This window comes from Dasypus novemcinctus, chromosome 9, assembly GCF_030445035.2.
Source record: "Dasypus novemcinctus isolate mDasNov1 chromosome 9, mDasNov1.1.hap2, whole genome shotgun sequence".
Lineage (NCBI taxonomy): Eukaryota > Metazoa > Chordata > Mammalia > Cingulata > Dasypodidae > Dasypus > Dasypus novemcinctus.
In genome coordinates this window covers 120,874,255-120,899,378 of record NC_080681.1, presented here as the reverse complement: position 1 = coordinate 120,899,378, position 25,124 = coordinate 120,874,255, and the positions used below count along the sequence as shown (strand labels likewise).

General features: G+C 57.4%; 1 protein-coding gene across 4 annotated transcripts in view; it reads right to left on the bottom strand.

The window, feature by feature from the left end:
* The window catches only part of DHRS3 (dehydrogenase/reductase 3), a 38,986-nt gene that overhangs the window by 11,762 nt on the left and 2,100 nt on the right, over window positions 1-25,124 (bottom strand). The window contains exon 1 of one of the 4 annotated variants that reach the window (XM_058304364.1): window positions 8,716-9,009. The exons of 2 other annotated variants lie outside the window; for them this stretch is intronic. In XM_058304364.1, coding sequence (XP_058160347.1) covers window positions 8,716-8,994 — 279 coding nt within the window. In that variant the 5' untranslated portion in view covers window positions 8,995-9,009. Of the gene's footprint in view, window positions 1-3,831; window positions 3,928-8,715; window positions 9,010-25,124 lie in introns of those variants that run through there. One more of the 4 variants, XM_058304366.1, reaches the window with a different exon arrangement.

Below are 25,124 nucleotides of genomic sequence, written 5' to 3'. Positions count from 1 at the left end.
AGGGTCTGTGCTATTAACCCTTTCTGGCCCCCCTTGGTTCTCAGGTATGGGGAGGGAGCAGGGGAGGCCGTTCCCAGGACCTGACTGGGAGATTCGCAGTCAGGGAACTGGGGAGACCAGCAGGGGCCCCCCGCGGCCGGAGGAGGCCCTGGAGAGGGAAGTGGGGGGTTGGGGGGAAGCTGCGGCCGGGGAGAGGAAATGAAGAGACGGCGGCTGCTGCCCCAGCGCCCTCCCCGGGCAGGGCTGCAGCTGCACCCTTTCCTGCCAGGGTCTGCTGAGCAGGCTGTGCCGGGCTGGGGCGCCGCCTCCCCTGGCTGCGTGTCCAGAGGCGCCCGCTCGCCCAGGCTCTGTGCTGGGTCTGCCGTTCCTCCCCCTCTCCACGCTGAGCCCCATTTTCATAACCCAGTGCCCACGCGGCACGTGCTCGTTGCAGGAACGAACGGGCCGAGCGGCATCCCACCCGCCTTGACCCAGCCACGTAGGGCCCCGGACCTTCAAAACCCAAGTCTGGTTGGACCGGTAGTCAGTCAGGCCCGGTGATCCCCAGGGCCACATGCCACCCTGGGGGCTGAGCTGCGAGGGGAGCGCCCTGCCTGGCGGGCGGCGCCCTGCACGGGAGAGGCCCAAGGGCTCAGACCTTAGCGGGGAGGCGGTGCTGCGTGCACCCGCGTCTCTGTGCACGGCCGGGAGCGTGCCCTGGGGCGTCTCTGCACACATGTATACTTGTATGTGCATCATGGTAAGAATGTGTGTGTGTGTGCTCGCACGAGTGTATTTCTGTCATGTCTGCAAGTGTGTCTGTGTGTGACCGTGTCTCTGTGTATATCTGAGAGTGTGCCCGCGAGTGTGTCTGAGTGTGTGCAGGCCCGTGCACCGCCGTGTTTCCTCAGGCCCCTGGGTGGGTGCTCGGAGGTCCCAGGGAGCTGAGCCGGGAACGTTTCATCTTTGCAACCGGTGGGGTCTTGCTGGTGACAGGGGTCCCAGGGATGGCACAACCCTGGCCTGGACTGTCACAGGCCGGGCCTGTGCTCCCAGGGCTGGGTGGGGGGTGAGGAGCTGGACAGAGGGACACGGGGCCTTTCACGGGCAGCTGCTGCCCAGCCCTCTCCTGCTCCTCCAGGCCCCCTGCCTGGGCCCCTCTGGGGACCCAGAGTCGCTGACCAGAACTGTGGCGGGACAGCCCAGCAGGCCCACCCCGGTGGCCCCTGCCTAGGCGGCCTGGGTGACCCCAGGCAGCTGCCAGGCCAGGAGTCCCACCCAGTGCCAGCAGGAGGGTGAGGGCTGGGAATGCGAGGGGCAGGGGGGGTCTGGGGAGGGACGTGCGGGGAGGAGCCTGGGGACGGGGTCCCTCGCGGCCCTTGGAACCTAATACAGCCCCCCCTTAATTAACGCCCAGGACGGGGAGCAGCTGGGGAGGGCTGGGGCCCAGGGATTTACCCTAAGCTGCGTTTGTAAAATAAGGGCTTGGGCGGCTCGACACCTCCCGGGCCCCACTTCCCTCTGGAGCAAATGGTGAGCTTCTGGGCCCCTGCCCTCCCCTGGCTGCCAAAGGCACGGCTTCCTGCCGCTCTCGCCCCAGACATGCCCTCGTGAGCAGCTCTGGTGAGCCCGAGTCCCCAGCGCCTCCAAACCCTAAGGATTACCGCCACTTTTGGTAGCCAGGGAAACTGGCTGAGAGGGGTCACGCCACTTGCCCAAATCACATCAGAGCGGGAGGCAGAGGCAGGATTTGAACCCAGAGCTGGTGAGCTCTCCCCCTCTGCTTTGTCCCTGCACCCCCAGGCACGATGGGATTTCTGGTTGCGGAGCCCCTGCTTCCCAGCACAAGTTTTCATTTCCCACCCACCAGGTTGGCCTCGTGTCTTCTCTCGCTCAGCATCCACGAGGACCGTCCGCCCTCTCGCCAGGACTGTGGGGAGGGCCTGCTAGGGGCCAGGCACTGTGCCTGTGCCGGGGACCCCATGGCCAACAAAACAGGTGTATGCCAGCTCCAGGGGCCCGCGTTCCAGTGGGGATGATGGACAAGGAACGAGCACACAGTCCATCCCGAATGTGGTGAGCCGATGCTGAATGGCAGGGGGAGCCCCATTTAAATGAGGACATATGCGCATGATATAGATTAGGAAACCGCAGCTCAGATGGGCTGAGCCACTTGCCCAAGGTCACACAGCAACTGAGCGGCAGAGCTGGGATGTGAACTGAGGTCCTGTCTGGTTCCACAGCTGTGGGTGCCGGAACCACCCATTACCCTTGACAAAAGGAAATGCATCTCCTCTCTTCAAGGGTCTGGGAAGGGTCTTGTGAGGACTAAGCTCACAGGACAGCAGAGAAACAGCACGGCTCCTTGACAATCTCTGTGCAGTTACTAACATGATGACGTTTTCATGATGTGGAGAAGATGCTCATGGTAGAATTTTAAGGAAAAAGTGTCCAGCATTACAATAGGGGATAAGCTCGACTCTGACCCTGTGCAGGAGGAAGTGGATAAGGCTATACAGGGGCAGGCGTTAGCTCCGGGGTGGGACAATGGCCAACTGTCGTTTGCTTCTTTGCACTTGTCTGTGTGGGGAAAAATGTCTCCAAGGGACAAGCGCCATTACTTACGATCCTAAAAAAGGAGGAGGTAAAAGCTTCCCGCAGAACATTCCCCGAACAGGTCATTTCCACAAAAGCACTGCAGCACCGCGGGTCCAGTTTGGCTCTCCCAGCCCGGGTGGGGGGCTCCCATTGCGGGGGTCCGACTTTGATGGGACTGTCTCTGCGTCTCTCTCACTATTGTCACGTGAGTGAGTGAGTGAGAGAGCTCTCTGGGGCTCCAGAGTTCCTGGTGACACTCTTTCATTACTCAGTGCACCTGGCCAGCATGGGCAGTCATTGTCCATTTGGAGTCTACACCTTGTCCCTTCCAGAGCAGGGACTAAATGATTCTCACCTATTCTGGGTTCCCTGTGATCCTACCAAATGCCTGGCACAGACTATTTTTCTGCATTGAATGCCCAGTCTACCCATCGACTCCTATTCTTCCCGCAGAACCCTGCTTAGGTGTCCCATCAGCTCTGAAGTTTCCCAGGCTGCACCTTTCAGCCTTCCTACAACAGCAACAACACACGATGGCTTACATCTCTTAAGCACCTGCCATGGGCCACAACTATGTGTACTCTCTCCATTTTATAGGTGAGGTTCAGGCAGATAAAGCCACTTGCCTGAAGCCACACAGCTGGTGGACAGCAGGATTTGACCCTGGGCAGTGCGATCTGGAACCGATATTCTTGACCGCCAACACCTGCCCTTGCCCGCACCTCGCTAATGCCTGGACCAGCACGCGCTGGCCGTGACTGACCACCCCTGCCTCCCCACCAGCTTGTGAGGTCTTCTGGGGAGTCTCACTCATCTTGCGATCTCAGCATCCAGCACAGGGCCAGGCACACAGGGAAAAGGCCCAGCTGACATCGTCACATGGAACCGGTCCCAGGAGACCTCTAGAAAAATCTGACAGAGGGCACTGTGTGCCTCTTCTCCACCCACCCAGAGGGCCTTCTGCTGATGCCTGGACAGGGCTTTCATTTCTGGAGTTCCCGGTGACTTGAGCCGGGTGGTCCCAGGCAGGTCCTGGGGTGGGGCCCTGCATTTTGGAGTCGGAGAGAAAGAAAATACCCAACAGAGACCCTAATCCGCAGCAGGATGAGGAGGGGGCTGGGGTGGGAGGGTCACAATTTGGAGGACTCCCGTTCTCCTTTGCGCTCATCCCCTCCAGTGGGGGGGGGGTGGCAACGTCATCCTTGTGGCCAGATGAGGAGCAAGGCCACAAATAAATCCTGGTCTCTAACGTACCTGGTGGAGCAGGCTGAGACGAGGATGTGGCGGAGCGCGTGGGCATGGGCGGGGGAGCCGGTAAACTGGAAACAGCAGCATGACACGCGCATTCTTCAAAGCTATAGATACACCTGTACTGGAAGTTAAAATATGAACTTTCCTCTTCTTTCACCGCCACCAAGAGTCCCCCCGAGAGCATGAGCTCTGGAGTTGGAAGTGCTGGGTTCCAATCTCCGATCTCCACTTGTGAGTTACATGAACTTGGAAAGCCCACCCAGCCCCTCCACACATTGCGGCTGTTCCCGCACCCACGTGGAAGAATGGCTGGTAGACCACAAAAGTGCACAATAAATGCTCGTTGCCGGGATTGTCACCACTAGTAACACAGCAGCAGAACCAGAGCCCCTCTTGCCTGTAGAAGGCCCCTCCACGCTGCCAAAACGGGGCCCCTGGAGCAATGCCTGCCTGCAGAGACCATTATCCAGAGGAGGGGCTGTCAGGGTGAGCTCTGGGGAGCCCTGGGGTTCTAGGGAGGAGCCACAGGGATTGTGGCGGGGTGGGGTACCCATCCAGGGCACCCCAAGCAGTGGCACTTTCACTGGGCTTCTTATCACAGCATTTCTGTTTCTACCGAAAAAAAAAAAGCTGCTCTTGACCTACAGTAGGTGCAGCCTGGGAAACTTCAGCGCAGCTTTCCAGGACTGTTAGAAAGGTCCCCTGCCCCCAGGAATGAACCCAAACGGGATTCCTCGAGCCTCTGGCCTCTCACCCCAGGCAGGCCAACAGGTCCGTCCTCCCAAGGACGAGTCTTCAAAACCCACAGACACGCTGTTTCCTCTGCCGACTCTCTAACCCCTTCCGCCCGCTCCAGACTCTGCTCCAGGCTGCTCCAGACTCTGCTCCAGGCCACACCCTGACTGGAGCAGTCTCGGGCTGCCTGCGTGGGTCACAGGGCTGACCCCTGAGCCCGGAGGCGACAAAACCCACAGCGCCTCTCTGATAAGAGCCTGGGCTGTCCGGCAGCAGAGGCCCCGGCCCGGCTTTCCCCTCGCAGCCCTGGGGAACCATCTTGCTGCTGTCAGGCCCGTCTTGACCGTCGAGGGTGCTCTGGCCACCGGCTCAGCCCCTGGAGAGGGCTGTTAGGACGCTCCGCAAGTTAGACCAGCCAGCAGTGTCCTCCCACCAGGCCATGACCACAGCGCGGGGCAGGGCGCGGCATCCCCAGGCGGACGTGCAGCCAGGAACCGGCCCCCTTGGGAGTAGCAGGAAAGGCCGCGAACGCTGACTCTTGCGTACTCCCTGCCAGCGCCTGGCCTCAGCACCCGCCGCAGCATCTTATTTAGTCCTCGCGCCTACTCTCCAGGGAGGGTATCACACCTCTTGGGTACAGAACAAAACCGAGGCACAGAGGGGACGTGCCACCTACCCAAAGTTACACAGCTGGTAAGCGGTGGGGACCGGAACTCCCACCATGTGGCCTGATCCCCAGCCACTGCCCGTCGCCTAATGGAGCAAGGGGGGCCCTGGAAAAGAACATGTTCATTCATTTCATGGGTGTCACTGAGCACCTGCCATGTGATAATGACAAGACAGCGAGGCCTGCGCCTCCCTGGAAAGCTGCCTCCCTGCCTTCCTGGGGTGCACAGTCTTGCTGACCATGTGTTTACTGGGGGGATGACAGTGATGGGCCCCTCCCTGCCGCTTGGATCCTGGGGCCTCAAAAGGCCAAGGTGGGAGGACAGGTGAGGATGGGTGCCACTCTCCTGAGCACAGGTCAGCACAGTGCCCAGGGCTGATGATCAAGGGGCAGGAAGGTCCCAGCATCCTTGGTTTTCCAAATGGGCAAGAGGGGAGAGCGGCATTCGCCGCCACCACCACTGCCACCGCCACGACAGCTACTATTTCTTGACTCTCATTATAGGCCAGGTGCTGCCCTAAGCACTTTAAGTGCTCATGACAGCTCTGGGTGATGGAGTGTCCCTCGAACTATGTCCCTCGAGTCCTAAGCCCTGGAACCTGTGACTCTGACCTTATTTGGAAATAGGGTCTTTGCAGATGAGATTAAAGTAAGGACATCATGATGACATCATCCCAGACTATGGTGAGCCACATCCAACCAACAGTGTCCTCATAAAAGAAAGGAGAGGGAGATCTGAGACGCAGACATGTGGAGACGGAGGCAGATTGGAGTGATGTGGCCACAAGCAAAGACCACGGGGAGTCTCTGAAAGCTGGCAGCGGCAAGGAGGGATGCCCCTAGAGCCTCGGGAGGGGTCACAGCCCTGTCCACACCTTGTTTTTGGACTTCTGGCCTCCAGAACCGAGAGTAAACTTCTGTTGTTTTAACGTGCAGAGTTTGTGGCGATTTGTTTCAGCAGCCCTGGGAACACAAAGCAGGTAGGTGCCATTGTCCTCAGGCTCCTGGGTCTGGATGCCCTGCCAGGAAAGCAACCCTGTGAGGGCAGCTAGCTTCCCACTGGCCTCTCTGCGTGACCCCTGGCCCCCAGCCAGGACCTGCTGGCAGGAGGCAGGGCTAGTTCCAGGGTCTGAGGGTACTTCCTTCTCTGTCTCTCAGGCCCGTGGCAGTTTGAGATTGTTTTATGAATCCACGAAAGAGAAAGATGGTTTTTAAACTAATCCATTCCCGAGGGCCTGATACCCTTTGATTGTATCAAATTCAGCTGAGGGTTCTTTGATTAGATTGCGTGATAAGATCACTTTAGGGCCTTTCATTGGTTGAGTCTCTGCCCCCTGACCGGTCTCATATAAATGGAAACAGAGAGGGACAACACCTGGGAGAACGGGAGATGCATGTTTAATCCACAATGTGAGAGAGGACCAGAGGAAGCCCCCAAGTGGCTGGGCCCTGGGAGCAGCTCAGGAGGAGAGAAGCCGATCCCAGGCCCGCCTGAGCTGCAGAAGGCAGAGACCCGGTGGAGCGCGGCCGCCTTCTAGCTCCCCACGTGGCCGCTGGCTGGTGAGAAAACACCTCTTAGGGCGCCCTTATTTGGACTTCACACCACCTTGGAGCTGTAAGCTTTTACCCCAAATAAATCGCTTTTATGAAAGCCAACGCGTTTCCAGTACTTTGCTTCGGCAGCCCTTTGGCAAACTAAAACAGGCTCGGTCTCCACATGCCCAGTTTTGGCTTTGGCAGGGTTGGAAAATACCACCCTGTGTTCTCCCCAGGTACACAGAAATGAGTCCAGCAGCGGCAGGGACCTCGCAGGTCAGAACAAGGGGGCGCTCGCCGTGCACTTTATGCCCTGTGTCGTGGGTGTTTTTCCACAATGAACATAGACTTTTGAAACTTAAGCCGACCAACCCACAGACACAGGGCTCTGTCCCTGTCCCATCTTGGCGGAGAACCTGCCTCGGAGCTGGCCGGCATTTCCTTCCACTTGCTGAAACATGCGGGCGCCCCTCCACCTCCTCCCCGATGGCAGAGCACATCCCCTTCAAAATCCCCTTCAAACCCTCAAACCTCCGCCTGCCCAGCGTCGCCTGCCCAGCAGCTGCTCAAGAGTCCAGAGCAGAGGTCGCTGAGGCTGACTCGGGGACAGCAGGACAATATTTCTTTTCACAAACATTAACAGCCACTGAGATGGCCCCAGGGCTGCCCTCTCTCCTGTGTCCGCCATGGGAACACACTTGGCCAAACACAGGGTGGGGAAACCCAAGCCAGAGCCGCTGGCTGTAGCACCCCAGGCCCTTCCACTCTCACCACCTGTCTCTCCTGGTGGAGAATGCCAGCTCACCTCGGGGTGGGGTGCTGGGGGGGGGTGGCACTTCAGCCCACCCTCAGGCCTGCAGAGCATCAGCACTCACCTCTTCAGCATCAGAGCCTGGGAAACGGGGATTTCAAGTGGCCTGGTACGGATGGGGCATAGAGGCTAAGCAACGCACGCAGGTGGCACTACCAGAGTGCAATGTTTGCACCTGGACTCCCAGGCCAAGCTCTTCCACTGCCCCTGCCCTGCATCATTCATTCATTTCTTCGCTCATTCATTCAAAAAGTATTTATTGCATGGAGACTCCACCAGGCACTGCTGGATGCCCCCGGAATACGCTCACTCTGTTCTCCTGGAGTTGGCTTTTGTGCATGGAGTGTGGAGGGGCGGGAATAAACAAATGAACAAATGATGACATAATACATAGAGGTGGCCAAGGGTGCAGGGAATGAAAGGAAGCTTGGAGAGGGCCTGGACGGGGTGATGATGGGCTGGGAGTGGTACTTAGATGGGGCCAGTGATGCAGGCGTCTGGGAAAAGGCTTTCCAGGTAGGGGAACAGAAAGTGCAAGGGCCCCGAGGAGCATCTGGGGGCTGCACAGAGGCCCAAGTGGCAGAGCCGAGTGGGGCGGGTGGGGGGCCCGGGTAGGAGGGTACATGGTGGGCTTTGAGTTTTCTTCCAAGTGGGACAGGAGCCCTTTGGAGGGCTGTGAACAGAGAAATGCCAGACCCTGGCTCGGATTTTGGAACAAGTCGTGCCTACTGGAATGGGGTTCTGGGATGGGGTGGGGACGACGCAGCGGAGGGCAGGCCAGTTAGCAGCTGCCCCAAGACCCAGGTGCCGTCTCAAAAGAGGTGATGAAAGGAGAAGCCACCCAGGGGATCAGGGGACCCCCCCAAAGGGCTTGGCCTGAGAAAGCGGAAGAACGCCACGCGGCTGTGCCTGGACCGACGCACCCCCACCCCAGGGAAGGTCGGCTTTGGCAAGCCCCGGGAATCCCGGAAGAAAAGATCTTGACTTAGATCCCCAGGTCCCTTCGGCTTCTAGAACAGTCCAAGCAGGCCGAAGAAAGGGAAGGGTGGCGGCGTGTGAATAACAGCCCCAGGCAGCGAGGCCTCCCCGGAGGAGGGTGACGGGGCGGGACGCGAGAACAGGCCTGCTCCCCACCTACCTCCGCGGTGGTAAACAGCCGGTTTCCAACCCCGCGGAGGCGGCGCGCCCGGCGCGCCCGGCCAATGAGCTGCGGCCCCGCTTGGCGCGGAGGCCAGGCGCCGCCCCCGGGGCGGGGGTGAGGGGCGGTGCGGGAGCCCGCGGCGGGGCCTGGGCTGGAGGCTCCCGGGAGCCCTTCGGAAAGTGGGCCCGGGGCGGGCGGCGCGTGGGGGCCCGCGGGGGCTGGGGAGGGGGCGCGGCGGCGCCGGAGTCCTGGGAGAGGAGCCGGCTGGGATCCCATTTGCAGGAGGCGAAAGGGGTGGGGGCAGGACTGGGGTCCTGGCGCGGGGGAGCGGGGCCGGGGTCCCGGGCGGAAGGGGATCGGGCTGCGGTCCTGGGAGAGGGGGACCGGGGTCCCGGGCGGGAGGGGATCGGGTTGGGGGCCGGGGAGGGGGAGGGGTCCGGGATGGGGGCCGAGGTCCCAGGCGGGAGGGGATCAGGTTGGGGGCTGGGGAGGGGATCGGGTTGGGGTCCCGGGCCGGGGGAAGGGGGCCGGAGTCCCGGGCGGGAGGGGATCGGGTTGGGGTCCCGGGCAGGGGAGGAGGGCGGGCCAGGTCGAGGACCCGGGCGGGGGCTGGAAAGGACCCCCTCCCGCCCGGCGGCCCGCACTTCCTCCCCGCGGAGCGGTAAACAAACGCCGTGATGTCACGGGCGCCGCTGACCCGCGGCTGACCCCGGAGCTGTAAATGAGATGCAAGGTGCCAGCAGCCTCCAGGCCGCGCGGCCTGCGAGCCACACACGCTCCCGCGCGCCGGCCTGAGGTTACCCCAGCTGCACACATGGGCAGGATGCTGCAAACGCCACCAGACATTGCAACACGCAGCCAGACTGCTGGCCGCCGCGTGAACCGTCCCGACAGCCTCCTGCGCCGCCGCCCCCGGCACCGTCCCAGCTGGAGCCCGGCCGCCCTCCTCCCGGGGCAGCCCGCGGCTGGCAGCGTGCACCCCGCTGGGGTCCGCCTCTCCACCCGGGACCACGTCCCCGCCCCCGGGGGCCCCCAAAGCCGGCGCTTTGGGCTTGCTGCTGAACAGATTGGGAAAGCGCCTGCCTTCCTCACTCGGCTTTCTGGGAAGCCCGTGTCCCCTCCCTCGGGCCTCTTCGGCGAGGACGGGCTGCTGCAGGACGGCCCTCTTCCAGATAGAAGGGAGGCCAGCTCCCCCGCCAGCTGTCCACCAGCCCCTGCCCCACCTCGGAAGGACTGCCACCCTTTCTTCTGCGCAGCCCTGGGAGCCATCTCCTCGGCGGCAGCAGGCGCCTGCACTGCCCTTGGGAATGGAGAGGCGCCTGGGTGGAGCCCCAAGGACCCTGCTCTGGAGTTGATTTGCTGTGTGACTTTTGGATGAGTCACTTGGAGTCTCTGGGCCTCCAGCTCTCCCTCGGGGGAAACCGGGAGAATGAGAACTGGCCGCCCTGTGCGCAGTGGGGAAGGTCAAAAGTGCAAAGAAGTGCTCACCACGCTGCGAGGGTGGGATAGAAGCTAAGCCGCGAGCGCTTGGCACAGTGAGAACTTGGCGCTCCAGAAACGGAGGCAGCCCAGCTCCTCGCCCTCCTGCTCCCCAAACTCAGCCTCCGGGGTTGGCTGCAAGAAGCCGGGTGAATAGTCTCTTGGGAGGGGGGAGGCAGTCCCGGGCCCCCACTGACTCATGGCCACCCTGCCTGGAGACTAAGGATAGGAGGTGGAGGATCCTGGAAAGGACCCCAGCATTTTACAGGTGTCCCTAGAGCGCAGCAAGGCACAGGTTAGCATCCGAGTCAATTCTGGAGTAATGTTTAAAGCACTTTCCCTCACACCACCCTGTCCTATTGCAACACTTTGTCACTCTCTGAAATTTTAATTGTTTATTGTCTCAGTTGCGCATGCGCACACACCCCAATATGCTCAAGGCGACAGATCATTAACCCCCGGGCGGAGCCCTCCCTTGCGTGCAGCGCGCCTGCGCAGTGCGCACCCCCCACGCGGGTCCTAGTTACCACGCGGGGGGCAGCGGCGGCGACAGCAACAGCGGGTGGGGCCAAGCACTACCCTGAACCCCCGTGAGGCTGGGGTCTCTCCGGTGGGGAACAGCTGTGTTTCACCGTGGGCACTGCTGAGGACATGGCCCTCCAAAATCCAAAAAATCAACCCCGCAGCACAGCTGGCCTCAAGGTTTTGGTTATGGGGCTGTGGACTGGAACTCTTAGGGCTCCTCCGTATTAGTATGCCATAGTTTTGTGCTCCCCCCGTTATTCAATATGAATAAATGTAGGGGACCCCTGGACCCGAAAAGTGTAAGAAATCAGCCCAGGGCACGGCTGGAAAGGGATTCCAAGCCTGGCAGAGCTTCTGGTGGAGGAAAGAAGACAACTGTTGTTTTGGAAGAGGAAAGACACTTTTTGCTGGGGACTCCTTTCAGCATCCCCGTGTCCTCCAACCGGAAGTCGCGGAGCCACCGTGTGGGAGGGACACCTTATCCTAACCGAGAATGATTTACTGACCGGTCTCCAGAGGACCTGCTTCGGTTACCTGCCCTCTGTGCCAAGGCACGGTCCCCCTGCAGGCTACTGCTTAGGCATGGGTTTACTTGCTGGGAGGAAGGTCAAGCACCCGGGAGCTGACCTTCCCAGTTGGCTGGCAGGCCGCTACCAGGCGGGGGATGTGGCCCTAAGGGGGCTGGGGATCAGAAGTGACAGGACATGATGACAGGAAATGGCCCGGTCAGCACATCCTGCGAAGGCCAGGATGCTGGGAGCAAATATGTGTGTGTGGGGCTCTCAGCCCAGGGGGCCTGGTGAGGCAGGATTTTCCCTCACCCCGAGGAGGGTCATTTTCAGTGGTCTTTAGAGAGACCCTGTCCCTCCAACTTCAGAGAATTCTGGGGAGCCAGGCTTCCCTCACTATCCACGAGCCTGGTCATGCCCCCTGTAGAAACCCATCCGTGGCTCCCTAGTCCTTTCCCAATCCGGCCCAACTCCACCCACGGCCCCCGGGCTCGGTGAGGTCTGGCCAAATTCTCTGTGGTTCCCCGAAGGAATCAAACCCGTTCATCTCTCATTTTCCAGACCTGCCCTTCCCCTCTGCTGGGAGATAGTCCTTCTGCTGCCTCTACCTCATCCTTGGGGCCTCTGCTTTGACCCCCATCTCTGAGTAATCAACCTGCTTTCCCTAGAATCCATACTGCCTGGATTCAAACCCTCTAGTTACAGAGGTGCTGTGTGATCTTGCGTGAGTATTTAACCTCTTTGAGCCTCAGCTGCTCATCTTGAAAATGGGACAGTAATAGTGCTGGGCCCATAGGGTTGTGATCAAATCAGATTGTCCAGGTAAATTACTCAGCCGCGGGGAGCACGCCTTTCACCCCGGCGATGTCACAGGAGAGAGAAGCCCTTCTGTGCTAGCAGCCACTTTCCCTCCCTCGTCTTCCCCATCACGGCACCCACTGCACTGCAGGGTCAACGCAGACTCCTTGCCAAGGATGGGTCAGGAGCTCTGTGTGTCTTTTCACACTTTCAGTGCCTAATTAATACCAGTGCACTGTCACTTGGTCTCTGTAACCTAGAAGAGCCCCCACAGACCCTACCCTCCTGCCAAATCTACTCCTGTAGGAAGCCTTCCGGAATGATCCAGAGTTTTCTCTCCTGTCTAGCAGGAGCCCACCTGGAGTGGGGTTCCAATGAAGGCGCCCGAGCCATTTTTGTTGTCTGAGGATATTCTACCTCGATGGCCTTCTCCAGCCCTACCCGCATGGCCAGCTGCTCCCCGCCAGAGGCCACGTGGCGCCCATTCCTGGCAACTCTGGGTGGCTGAGAACAGCTTGGTGCTCGGCGGGGGCTCGGGGCAGACCCCGCCAACGTTGTCTGAGCCCCTGTCCGGCACGCCTGGCAATCTCACGGCCTCCTCCCAAAGGTCCGGGAGGCCGAGCCCCGCACCGCCACTCTACAGACGAGAACCCAGAGGCTTCCAGAGTGCAGCTGGCAGAGTGGCAGCCCCAGGGATGCCCACGTCCTAGTGCCCGGAGCCTGGGAGCCCGAGCCAAGGAGGGCAGGGGCCTCGAGAGGCTGGGCATGGCAAGGAGACAGATCTCTCCTAGAGCCTTCAGGGGCCAGACAGCCCTGAGGACCCCTGGATTTTAGCCCAGCAAGGCCTGTGTCGACTCCTGACCTCCAGAAACGAAAGAATAGATTTGTGTTGTCGTAAGGCACAGGATTGTGGTGATCTGTTAGCGCAGCAGCAGGAAACCCAGAGAGTGGTTGCGGGGCTTGTACGAAGCTCCAGCCAGAGGAGCTGGGACTGGAACCCAGGTCTGTTTACTCCAAAGTCTACTGGATTAATATCCCTTCTTCATGCTCACTGGTCAGGATCACTTCAAACACACAAAGAGAACAAACCATTTCTGTCTTAAATACACATCCTGGAGACTTACATAGAAGGTGCGGGGTTGCGTATAGGCAAACACAATGCACTCATTTTGTGCTCGGGACTTTGGGTCCATTAGCTCATTTAATCCTCATTTTACAGATGAGAAAACCAAGGCTCAAGAGAGGTTCAGAAATTTGCCCAAGGTCACACAGCAAGTAAAAGGAAGAGCCAGTGTTTGAACTGTGGTGTGCCTGCCTCTGGAGCTCATGCTCTTAATACTGGTTCCTTGAGAAAGGAAAAAACCACAGGAGGGCATGCCCATTCACTTGCACACATTTGCACTTGGGTCGGCTCCAAGGCTCAGGAGGCGTCCCCAGAGCCAGGGAAGTGGATCTGGCTGAGGACCTGTGAGCCCTGCAGGGGTCCCGGCACACACTGACCCTCTGCCTCTGCCACCTTGGAGGACCCCTGCTTCCTCTGCTGTGTGTCCAAGGGGTGGCCCAGAGAGGTGAGGTCAGAGTCACCCCTCTAGGCCAAGTGAGACATGAGGACATGGGATCCGGGAGCCCAGGGTGGACGGACTCCAGGTGGGTGTGTCTGGCAGGGCTGCTGCCTGCAGGAAGGTCAGGCTGCCCTTTGTGGTCACGCTGGCTCCAGTGCCCGGTGATGGTTTGCTACTGGGCCTGTAAGGCCATGGTGGGCTGGGCCGGAGGGCTGGGGAGCCCCCTTTCGGGGCTGGGGAGCCCCCTTTCGGTACTGGGAGTGCTAAAAGGAGACAGTCATGGGCAGAGACGTCCCCACCACCATCACCTTGGCCCATATCAGCTCCGTCTGTTCACCTGCCTGCGGCACGAGAGGGGAGAGAGCTCAGGGAAATGTCACTCTGAACTCCAGCAAAGAGGCTTTCTCCACTTGATCTGGGAGCCAGGAGATTAAAGTTCTGAGTAGCAAAGTGGCAGTGTGAGCACCCGTGGCAGAGGGGGCTGCTAACAAATGAAGAAGTGAGGAGGAGAACAAGGCAGAGAGGCGGCATCCTGACAATACTGTTTGAGCTCCTGGATCCAGCTACACCTGAAGCTGTGGTCACATGAGTCAATAAAACCACTCTGTAGGACACTTCCAGACCCACCACCTGGAAAGCTGTGTTCAACATCATTTGGCCCACTTACGACTCCCTGGCTGCTAAAGCCACATGCTGCATAGACTTTATTAGGCACTGCCAGTGTGGGCTGTTTCATGGAATGATTAACAGAGCAGTAATAAACCTTCCTGGCTAAGAGCAGGAGCCCTGGGTTCAAATTCTACCCAGCCACTTACTAGCTGTGTTTAATTAATGGCCCTCACAGTCAAAATAGGGATGCACCAGTACCCACGTCATAGGGTTACTGCAGGATTTAAATGACTTTATGACATGTAAAGTGCCTAGAATGGTACCTGACACATAGTGGCTGCTCAGTAAATGCTGGCTTTAACTAGCTATGGCAGATGGGTCATGCATTCATTCACACAACAGATGTCTCTGAAACAATGGGGTGCCAGGCACAACATGTCAGGTACCAGTGACATCTGGTGAGTAAGGGGGGCACACCCCGTCCTCGAAGACTTACACTCTTTTGGAGAAGAGACCAGCCTATCGATGAGCAGCCACAAAGGGCGATACGTTGCTATGGTAACTGATTTTGGCCTTGCCACAGCCCAACCCTGGGACCCAGAGATGAAAATGACTGATGTGGGCTGCGGACTTGGCCCAGCGGTTAGGGTGCCTGTCTACCACATGGGAGGTCCGCGGTTCAAACCCCGGGCCTCCTTGACCCGTGTGGAGCTGGCCATGCGCAGTGCTGATGCGCGCAAGGAGTGCCGTGCCACGCAAGGGTGTCCCCCGCGTGGGGGAGCCCCACGCGCAAGGAGTGCGCCCCGTAAGGAGAGCCACCCAGCGCCAAAGAAAGTGCAGCCTGCCCAGGAATGGCGCCTCCCACACGGAGAGCTGACACAACAAGATGACGCAGCAAAAAGAGACAGATTCTCATGTCGCTGACAACAACAGAAGCGGACAAAGAAGAACACTCAGCAAATAGACACAGAGAACAGACAACCAGGGTGGGGGGGAGGGGAGAGAAATAAATAAATCTTAAAAAAAAAAGTTAAAAAGAAAATGACTGATGCCTGTGTCGGGGGGCGGTGGGGGAACAGTGAGGGTGAGCAGCCTCCGACCAGCCCGCCCCTCCCAGGGCCTCGAGTCGCAGCCTCGGCTGCGTGGGACCAGCCTGCGGGAGAAGAAAGGGACCCTTGTCCCCAGCCCTCAGCAGGGAAGACACCAGTGCTCTCCGCCCGCTCAGAGGGGAGGGCGAGTCCCTCCCACGGATTTCTAGGAAGGGTCAAGGGCTGAAATTCCCCGAGGGCTTCGTGGCTTGGGTGGAATTCTGCTTTTCTGGGGAATCCCAGAACACCCCCACCAGGCGAGTCAGGCCCCGGGTTCTTTGCCTTTTGTATCCCGTGCCCAGTGCAGAATCTGGTCCAATGGGCAAAGGCTGTGGCGCCAAGGCTGGGGATGGGGCATCTACGTAGCCGCCTGGGGCTAGCATGTCCTACAAACTCTCCTGCACTGAAGTAGGAGGTTTATTCAAGTTATTTCACTAATCCTCACACCTTCCTTTTTCAGATGCAGGAAATGAAGCCCAGACAGAAAGCGCCTTGCCCCAGGTATACAGCAGGTCACTGGGAGGCCCCCTGAGATCTGCGGATTAGGAAATGGTTCCCAGCAGCTCTGTGGCTGGCATGAGCACTCTGGTCAGTGCGCTGACCTAGAGGTCACTCGAAAGACCCAGGCTTCTGGGACACGGCCTACGGGCCAGGCCTTGGACTTGGGGCTAGGGTCGCCAAGCCACGTTCTCCCCGACCTGGGGGCTTATGAGGCAGAGGGTCCGGAAGAAGCCTGTAGAAGCCCTTTCTGGCTGCTGCGTTTGGGCCAGGTGCTCGGGGGAGGCTGTCTCGGTGCTGGTCGCGTATTTAAGGCTTCCAGTGCTCGGGTGCCCCAGTGGTGGAGGAGGGTCCCCCTGAAGACTGAGCAGCTGGCCCAACAGGCCCTGGCATGGGCGTGGGAGCTCGGTGGAGGGCATTTCAGTCCACACCCTCATCACCTTGGAACACAAAGTCAGAAGTTGAAGATCCAATGAGATGACACTCAGCAGATCCAAGTCGAGATCAACTGGGGAGAGGGAGTGTGTCTTGAGTAATTTCCTAGAACAGTTCTTTCCAAGCCCTGTTTTTTCTTCTTTCTTTAAAGCAATAGCACTCTTCCAAAGCACACACAGCACTTTTCCATGGATCCCTCATGTACAAAAACAGACAGAAGTGAAGCTGATCTGGTTGAACGGAGGTGGGGGTCCCCCAGAACTCTACCTGTCCTACCTCCTACTTGCTCCCACTTTCTTGGAACCCCAGGGTGCTCCGGAACCTGGTTTGAAAACTTGGTCCTTGAACCTCAATTGATGTTGAGGTCTGTTTTGGGGCCTCTCAGGTCTCAGATGGGTCAGAGGTTAAAAGAAATGGGACATACAGACTGGGGACAGTTATTAGAAACGGGAGAACAAGTATGTTTTTGCAGGCGGACACAATGGTCACACGGTCCGTGGACTGCAATGCTTTTCTAGCCCCTTCCCTGAAAGGCCCACTGATGAGGGAACTGCAGGCTGCATTCCCCAAAGCAGGGGATTGCCAGAGGGGTCAGAAAGGCCTGGGCCCTGGTGGCCTTTGCCAGGCTGGCTGCTGGCATTAAGCGTCCAGCCAGAAACTTGCAGTGTCCACCTGAGGTTGGCCCTGCCTTCTGCATCCCAGGGCACCAGAGTTTCCCACCTCTGACACGACCTCTGGTCCTAGCCTGTCTTGATGGGACCTAGTCTAAGACTTCTTCAGCTGGCTCCTAGGACAGGCTTCGTGGGAGTCTAAGGACTCCTCAAAAGTATAAAGTATGTATTGTGCGTTTTTCCTCAGAACTGGAGTCATACTTCCTCAGCTCTTCAAAGGGCTCTATAACCAGCAAAAGGTTGTGGCTTAGTATGATGCCCTCAACTGCCACCTCCTTCAAGAAGTCCTCTAAGATTTCCCCTCATTCATAGCCATCTCTCTCTCCTCAGGATCTGAGGACCCAATCTGGTGACCTCAGGTTTGGCTGGCAGGAGCTGCCACTCACTCATGCCTCTGAGGCTGAGTCCTTGCACATTTAAGGTGCTACGCTGGTTGTCGAATGAAATTGAGCTGTGCTATTTTCCTGCTACTCAGTTAGTTCTTTAAAGTAAACCCTAATAACTAACCTTAGTCCTTTGGCAATTATTCCACTCATTGTATGCAAATAGTGCTATGCAGTGAGTTTTAAAAAAAGTGTTTTCTTAAACGTGGATTTCACTACATCCCGCCCTCATCCTGTTGACTCACAATCGCTTATCATGGTAAGCCCTCTGTGTGTTAGGCCTGTTATTGAACAGTTTGTCTCCTGACCTCTCCCTAACCCTGAATGAGACAGGCCGGGCCAGCTGAGATGCTCGGTCCCAGGGGGAAAAGCCTTGGTTTTGAAGCTATGAACTCTGGGTTCAAAAGTCCACCATTTGCCGGGCCTCCTCAGGCCTCTCGCCTCACCTGTGTCTCTGAATTGGGCTGCAAATTGTACCTGCCTGAGTGTGGCCAAGGGGGCCCGACAAGACAGCGTTAAGGCAGCACCTCCAGGTCCTGAAAACACGGACCGAGTGACGACATCACCACTGAAGGACCCTGGTGAGGTCACGCTAAGGAGAAGGGTTGTCTTCTTCTCACTTTCAAGTGCTGGCTGATGGTGTCCTCCCTCTTCCCGGCCCCTGGGCCCTGCCCTGGTCACGGTGTGACATCCCCATAGTGGCAATGACTCACAGGAGCTAAGGGTCAGAAGGGAGCTGGGAGGTTCTCCAGAACCTGCTCGGCCTCCCCGGCGGTGGGAACCGCTACGACCAGCGCTGATGAGGAGCCGGTAGGTTTGCAGAAAGCGCTAAAGGTGTTCCCTTGTGAGCCCTGCCCCTGTCCTCATGCCTCCCTCCGGGACGACCTGGCCGGGTCCAAGGCCTCACGATACTGGAGGGCAGCTGATGCCATCTCCCGCCTCCTCAAGAGGTACGCAACTCCCACGGGGTGTCACTTGACCGCTTCCCCCAAGTCCTTGCCAGCCTGAGCCCACTCCCTGGGCACCTGGATGGCTCAAGGACCCTCAGCGTGTTGCCTGATACCAACCACCCCCCCTGAAGTCTGCTGACGGAACAGGCAGGAAAGCCTCTCCTTCGTTCTGGGCACCAAAACGGTTGATTTTAGCATATTTTGGGGGGAGTTTAGCTTCGCTGCCATTAAAAGTCACCTGGTTGCAGTCAACCCAGCTTTCCAAAATGCCAGGGGCTTTTTCAATCCTGACAGATGATCTTTGCTCCAGAACAAGCGAAACAAAGCGCAAGGAGAGAGCCTTGCCTGCCACGTCCCTGCCGCCTCTCCACCACCTCGTTGGCTGAAGTCACGAATGAGCCCAACACAGCCCTTATCCCTAGTCCGTGTCACCCTCCAGGACCTGGCTCAGAGCAGGGTGGCGTGGCAGATCCTGGTCCTGGGTCCTGGATGACCCCCACCTGTGTCAAGACCACCCTTCCTGGTTCTAGGGTCTGCTGGGTCCCACCTGCCCTGCCCCCACCCCAGGTCCCTCCCTGCCCCCTTGCTCACCCTGCTTCAGCCACTCTGGCCTCCTGGCAGGTCCCCAAATACTCCAGGCACATTCCACCCCCCTCAGGGAACCTCACTCTTCCTTCTCCCCAAGTGCTATGCATTGCCATGGTGTCCTTTAGTCCATGTCCTCATGACCTTCAAGGCTTTCCCCAACATCTCCTTCTCATGGCCCTCCCTGGCACCCTATCTGGCATTTCAGCGCCCCTTGCCTGATTGTATCCTCTTCAGCGCTTGCAATCTAACTTCCTATCTCGCTTATTTATCTCGTTGATTAGGTCTCCCCCTCTAAAATGTCAGCCCCCCATGCACAGGGATCTTGTTTTGCTGCCTGCTGAATTCCCGGTGCTGGCACATAGTAGGTGTTCTAGTAATCTGCTGAATGAACGAATAAGTGATTGAATGAATGAATGATTCATTCAACCATTCGCCTGCTCTTCTGTTCTGATATCCAGGCCCCTTTTAGGGAGTCAGGACCTGTACTCATTCCTAGAATTCTAACCCCTCGCTTATTTTGAGGGGCCCCACAGGGCAGCAGTGCACATTTGATGCTGGCATCAAAATATTGGGCTGACTTCCCTCCTTTTCATTTCGCCTTGAGTGCTTCCTGACCTTCCGGCTCATCTAAATAACATGTTTCACGTTTCCTCTCAAGTGTCATATATGCTTGGTGTATTTTTAGGTTGTTTCTCCTGAAGGCAACCACAGAACTTCTCCTATTCTAGGTGTGGCCCTGCTTTTGTCCAAGCAGAAGGGAGCCGAGGGCCACCTCCCTGTAAACCCGGCTGAGATCACTTGCCCAAAGTGGATGGACACCCTCAGCAGACAGACACGACCCAGGCAGTTACCATGATCAAGAGCTAGGACCGGCCTCTATGTGGCAAGAAACAATTGCCCTTCAGTCTGAAAGGATGACCGTTCAGGGGAGTTTGAAGTCTAAACAAGAATTTTTTTTTTTTTTAAAGATTTATTTAATTTCCCCCCCGCTCCCCTGGTTGTCTGTTCTTGGTGTCTATTTGCTGCGTCTTGTTTCTTTGTCCGCTTCTGTTGTCATCAGCGGCACGGGAAGTGTGGGCGGCGCCATTCCTGGGCAGGCTGCTCTTTCTTTTCACGCTGGGCGGCTTTCCTCACGGGCGCACTCCTTGCGCGTGGGGCTGCCCCACACGGGGGACACCCTTGCGTGGCACGGCACTCCTTGCGCGCATCAGCGCTGCGCATGGCCAGCTCCACACGGGTCAAGGAGGCCCGGGGTTTGAACCGCGGACCTCCCATATGGTAGACGGACGCCATAACCACTGGGCCAAAGTCCGTTTCCCCTAAACAAGAATTAGGGAAGCGGATTTGGCTCAACTGATAGAGCATCCACCTACCATATGGGAGGTCCAGGGTTCAAACCCAGGGCCTCCTGGCCCGTGTGGAGCTGGCCCACACGCAGTGCTGATGTGTGCAAGGAGTGCCGTGCCATGCAGGGGTGGCCCCCACATAGGGGATCCCCACGTGCAAGGAGTGCGCCCCATAAGGAGAGCCGCCCCGTGTGATAAAAGTGCAGCCTGCCCAGGAGTGGCACCGCACACACAGAGAGCTGATGCAGCACGAATATGCAACAACAAAGAGACACAGATTCCTGGTGCCACTGACAAGAATACAAGCAGACACAGAAGAACACACAGCGAATGGACAGAGAGAGCAAACAACAGGGGGGGGGGGAGGAGATAAAATAAAAATAATCTAAAAAAATAAAAATAAATAAACAAGAATTAGCAGAAGGGCTAGGGAGGCTGAAGCCGGACTTGTTGACCCAGATGCAGTATCACTAGATCTAGTAATACGAAAGCCCAGATGGATAATTTGGTGAGTTTAGGATAAATAATAGGCAGTTCTGCTTCACATGCTAGTTAGGAAGTGTTGGGCCCTAGTTCCCTTGAAAGCTACAGGTTGAAAATATTAACATGTTCTACAAGAGTCGAAATAAATTCATGGCAGAAAGCTACCCAGTGGCTGTTACGGAAATTTAGAAATGGGCATGGGGTGTCCTCCCCAGGGCAGGGCAGTTTTCCATTGCTGAGTTTTTGCTTTTTCACTGAGTGTGCTCTGATCTTAGGGAAAAAGGCTACGAAAATCAGTGATGAAGACAAATGGTTTTGTTTGCTTTTCTTTTTTCAGATATTCCTCCCCCAACACAGGGAGCTTGGCTGTCTGCTGCTTTCCTGGGCTGGCAGAGTCATAATATTAGAACCAGAGAGCACGCTAGGGCCTTGGTGTCATCGTCTCCTCCCGTTTCACAGGCTGTGCTTCTTAGCTATGGCTCAGAGAAGGGGCTGAGGACTCCAGACTCCAGCGGAGCAAGGTCTAGAGCCCCGGATCTGTCCTCCCAGCCCAGGTGAGCAAGGAAGGCTGCAGGGGAAGGAGGCCAGGGAGGGAAGACGTTGTCTATTCACGGAACAACCAAATTATAAAGCCATTGTTTGAAACCCAAGGGCAGGATGCTGCAGGTTGAAAACCTTTTCCTAGGTGTTGTCACAGGGAGGACGGAGAGGTTACCTTTTGGCTCCCAGGCCAGGTCAAAGTGGGGCCTGGTACTTTTCTAAAAATGCCCAGAGAAGGTTGCCTTCAGAGTGAGCCTGTGGGGAGACAGCCGCTACTTTCTTCTGCCACCACCCCCGGTTTTGGGGCCTTCACCACACATCGATTTTTAAAATGCAGCTCTTCTGGTGGGATGACTCTAGGTCCCCCAAGGTCACCTGTCTAGACCCCAGTCCTTCCTTTCTCCTTGCTTCTATTCCCACCAGTACTGACCCTACTCAAAGGCTGAGATTTCAACTCCCAGCGTCTCCCCTCCTTTCCCTACCCCACTCTACAACATTTCCTGCCTTCTCGTTCCCCCTCCCTCTGCCAATTCCAGCCAGGTGCATGGTTTCTGATCAGGCGGTTTCACTAACTTCATGTCCCTTCTGGTTGAAATGCTGGTACCTTCTTCAAGGATCAGCTCAAATGCCCCCTGCTCCGTGGGACCGTCCCTGAGCTCTTGCTGTGAACGAGCAGCTCCCCTGGGTCATTCACTGAACAGTGTCTCCCCAAAACTCACCTCCGCCAGGACCAGAATGTGACCTCATTTGCAAATAGGGTCTTTGCAGATGTACTGAGTCAAAGATCTCGAGATGAGATTATCCAGTATTTAAGGTGAGCCCTAAATCCAGTGACAGGCATCCTTGTAAGAGAAAGGAGGGGGAGAATTGAGACCCAGAGGTGGCGGGAAGAGGGCCAGAGGAAGGTGGAGGCAGGGATGGGGGCGATGCAGCCGCAAGCCAAGGGATGGAGGAGCTGCCGAGGTGGAAGAGGCCGGGAAAGCACCTCCCCTAGAGCCTTCGGAGGGAGCTTGGGATAAGCTGACACCTTGATTTTGGACTTCCGGACTCCAGAACTAGAATAAGCTTCTGCTGTGCTAAAGCACCAAATTTGTGTGATTCCTTACGGCAGCCTCAGGAAATCCACACCCACTGTCATTTGTGCCTTCCTGCAGCCCCTGGCCAGGACTCCAGGCCTCATTCATCTTTGCTGTCTCCCACGGGGCCCAGGGGTTGGGCTAAACACCCAAAGGGCCCTTCCCACGAGCCTGCTGATCCCACCTTCCTGGAGGCGGCTGTCACGAGTTACACGTGCCGTAGGTCCGGGTTTTGCTGGCGGGGTGTGATGGCTAAAGGGACCGACAGTTCTTAGAGGGCTCAGCCACGTCCAAACCAGTTCTCACAGTACCCCCTGAAGGGGGTCCTTGAGTCCCAGCTGTACCCGCTCCACCGATGGAGGGACTGAGGCCCAGGTGTGTTGCCCCTCCTTCCATGGGTCTGCAACTGTGGTCTGGGGTGCCAGTCCAGCCACTTGCCCCACATGGGACCAAAGGGTGGAACAGCCACTGCCCACACTTCCAGGCAAACAGTCCACTTCTCCTCCTTAAAGGGACTCCTGCTAAAAACCATGTCAAACTCAAAGACTCTGGGGACTGGTCAGCTACTAACTGCCCAGGAGCCTTGGTGGGGCAGGGGCCTGGGGTTTTTGTGAGTACGTCTGTGGGAGAAATTCCATGAGGGTGTAGAAAGTGAAAAAAGATGGTAGTGGGAACAACCCAGCAAGAGCTGGATTACTGGAGACTCTAACCAGGTGGGTAAGGCGAGATGTCTCCAGCGCAGAGACTTTCCAACGCTGCCTGGAGCCTTTGTGTCTCTTTAAGAAAAACTTTCCTTTGGGTCACCTTTGCAGTTTAGGGCTCAGTACCATCCACAAATATTGCCAAATTCTGTTTGACTCAAGGAGACCTCAGATCATCATGGGAAACTGGGTTGTGACCTCCCTGCAAATTAAACGGGCATCTCCTGGCCATGCCAGTTGTCTGCAGGGGTTCTGATGCTCCTTCCTTCTTTCCCCTTTTGGGGACCTTTCCCTCCTCCTCCAATCCCATCAGAATCCAGATGGAAGGGCTCTCAGATGCAGCCTCTGCTCCTCCCCAAGGAGAGCAGGAGTCAAGTGTGCAGGGACATGGCCACCTGCCCGACACCTCAGCAGGCCACGGGTGGTGCTGGCCCTTCCTGGCTCTCTCCAGATGGTCCTGGACTACCCCCATGCCCACTGCTCACAGATGTCCCCAACCCACTCGTCCATCTCCCACAAAGTCCATGCCCCTATAATACCTGACCCTTTGGCTCCATGACCCCTGGGCCCCCAAACATTAGAGGATTGTCCCAAGGCCATTGTCTCTCTGGCCCCATATAGGATGCCAGCAAGTAGCTGGAATTCCAAGCTCCCCACCAGGACAGCAGAGGCAGGCTCATTAAAAAGCGGCTCCAGTAATTGGCCAGATAATTGCTAGTTATAGGGTGAGCTCTCGGTCATCCTGATTGGTCCAGGATGGAACTTAACGTGAATGGCACTGGGAGTTTCCTAGGGCCCTTGGATCCTGTTTTCTGTGACCCTGACACCAACGGAAGGCAAATTTCTAATCAGTCCTGGAGTAATTCCCTGGAGGGGGATGGCCGTGGCAAGTTAGGAGGGGCCGTGGTTCCCAGGGCAGGAAATTGCAGAGCTCCACTTTCACCATTTTCCTCACCCCTCTGCCCCCATGCCATGTTCTTTTCAATTTAGCCAGTCAAGTTTTTCCAGATACTAAAAGGAGTTCTTCACATGCCTACTGCAGTCTCTTACAAGACCAGCAAAAGAGAGACCCAGAATTTGGGCCAGCTGGAAGATTCAGAAGAAAGTTTCTCTGGGATGCAGACAGCTAAGGAATGACAATGACATGCAACTGGCCAAACGCACAAGGCAATAATAACCCCACAGCCCCTCCTCTAGGGTGCTCATATTCTCCTCCTGGAAGGGCTCGGGGAGCTCTTCCACTGGGCATGGCTCCCAGGAAATGAAACTGCACAGAACTCTTACTTCCCCTTATTCAGTGTGTCCAAGGGTTAAAAACACTTCCGAACTCCCCTTCCAAATGCAAGGTCAAGCAGCTGTCCAAACCACCCAAGGAGAAGCAGAGTGTCCCAGACAGCCGGCCCCCACTGCCCACCGGCCCCCACCAGCCCGGCGAGGGAAGAGTTAATCAGCGACCAGCTTGGGCAGATAGTTCATGCTCCAAAGTTCAGTAGGAGTCAGCCACCCCGCAGGAATTGTAAATCTCCGGGCAGTATTTAACAAAACAAAAAGCAACCTGGAAGGACACACAGGTTTGGTTTTCTACAGTACACATTTACTTAATCCCCAGGTATGTGGCTCCCTGTCAGATCAGCTGGCTTGGCTGGCCCTTTCGCCCCCCTCACTCACAACAGTTTAAGTTTCAAACTAATTCCCCATTTTTGCTCTGCCCGATTGGTAGGGCTGGCGGGAGACAGCGTGGCTTGCCGGCCTCCAGTCTCTCGTCTCAGAGCTCTTGTCACCAGGTGTCAGGCCGCCCCGGGAGCTGGGTGATGGCCGGCTCGCCCTGCCCACTCGCCTCTCACACCAGGTCTCCAAAAGCTGGGCTACCCGAAAGTCAGAGGCGGCGCCTGGCGGGGCCCTTTCCCACAGGACCACCGCCCCACTTCAGGGGAGGAATCCTCCTCTGGGGCTCTGTTTGGAGGGGGAAGCAGGGACTGAAGGTGAGAACAGGGGCTCTTTATCAGCTGCCGGTTACCCCTGCCCTCTGTTCCCAGCTTTCCTAACACCTTGCCTTTCCAGTGCCCGCCAGGCCAGGCTAGACCGTGGGGAACCCCTCCCTGCTTTTCCAACCCAAACCAAGCATCCCCTCTCAACGTGCCTTCCGAGCCGCAGCCGCCCAGGTT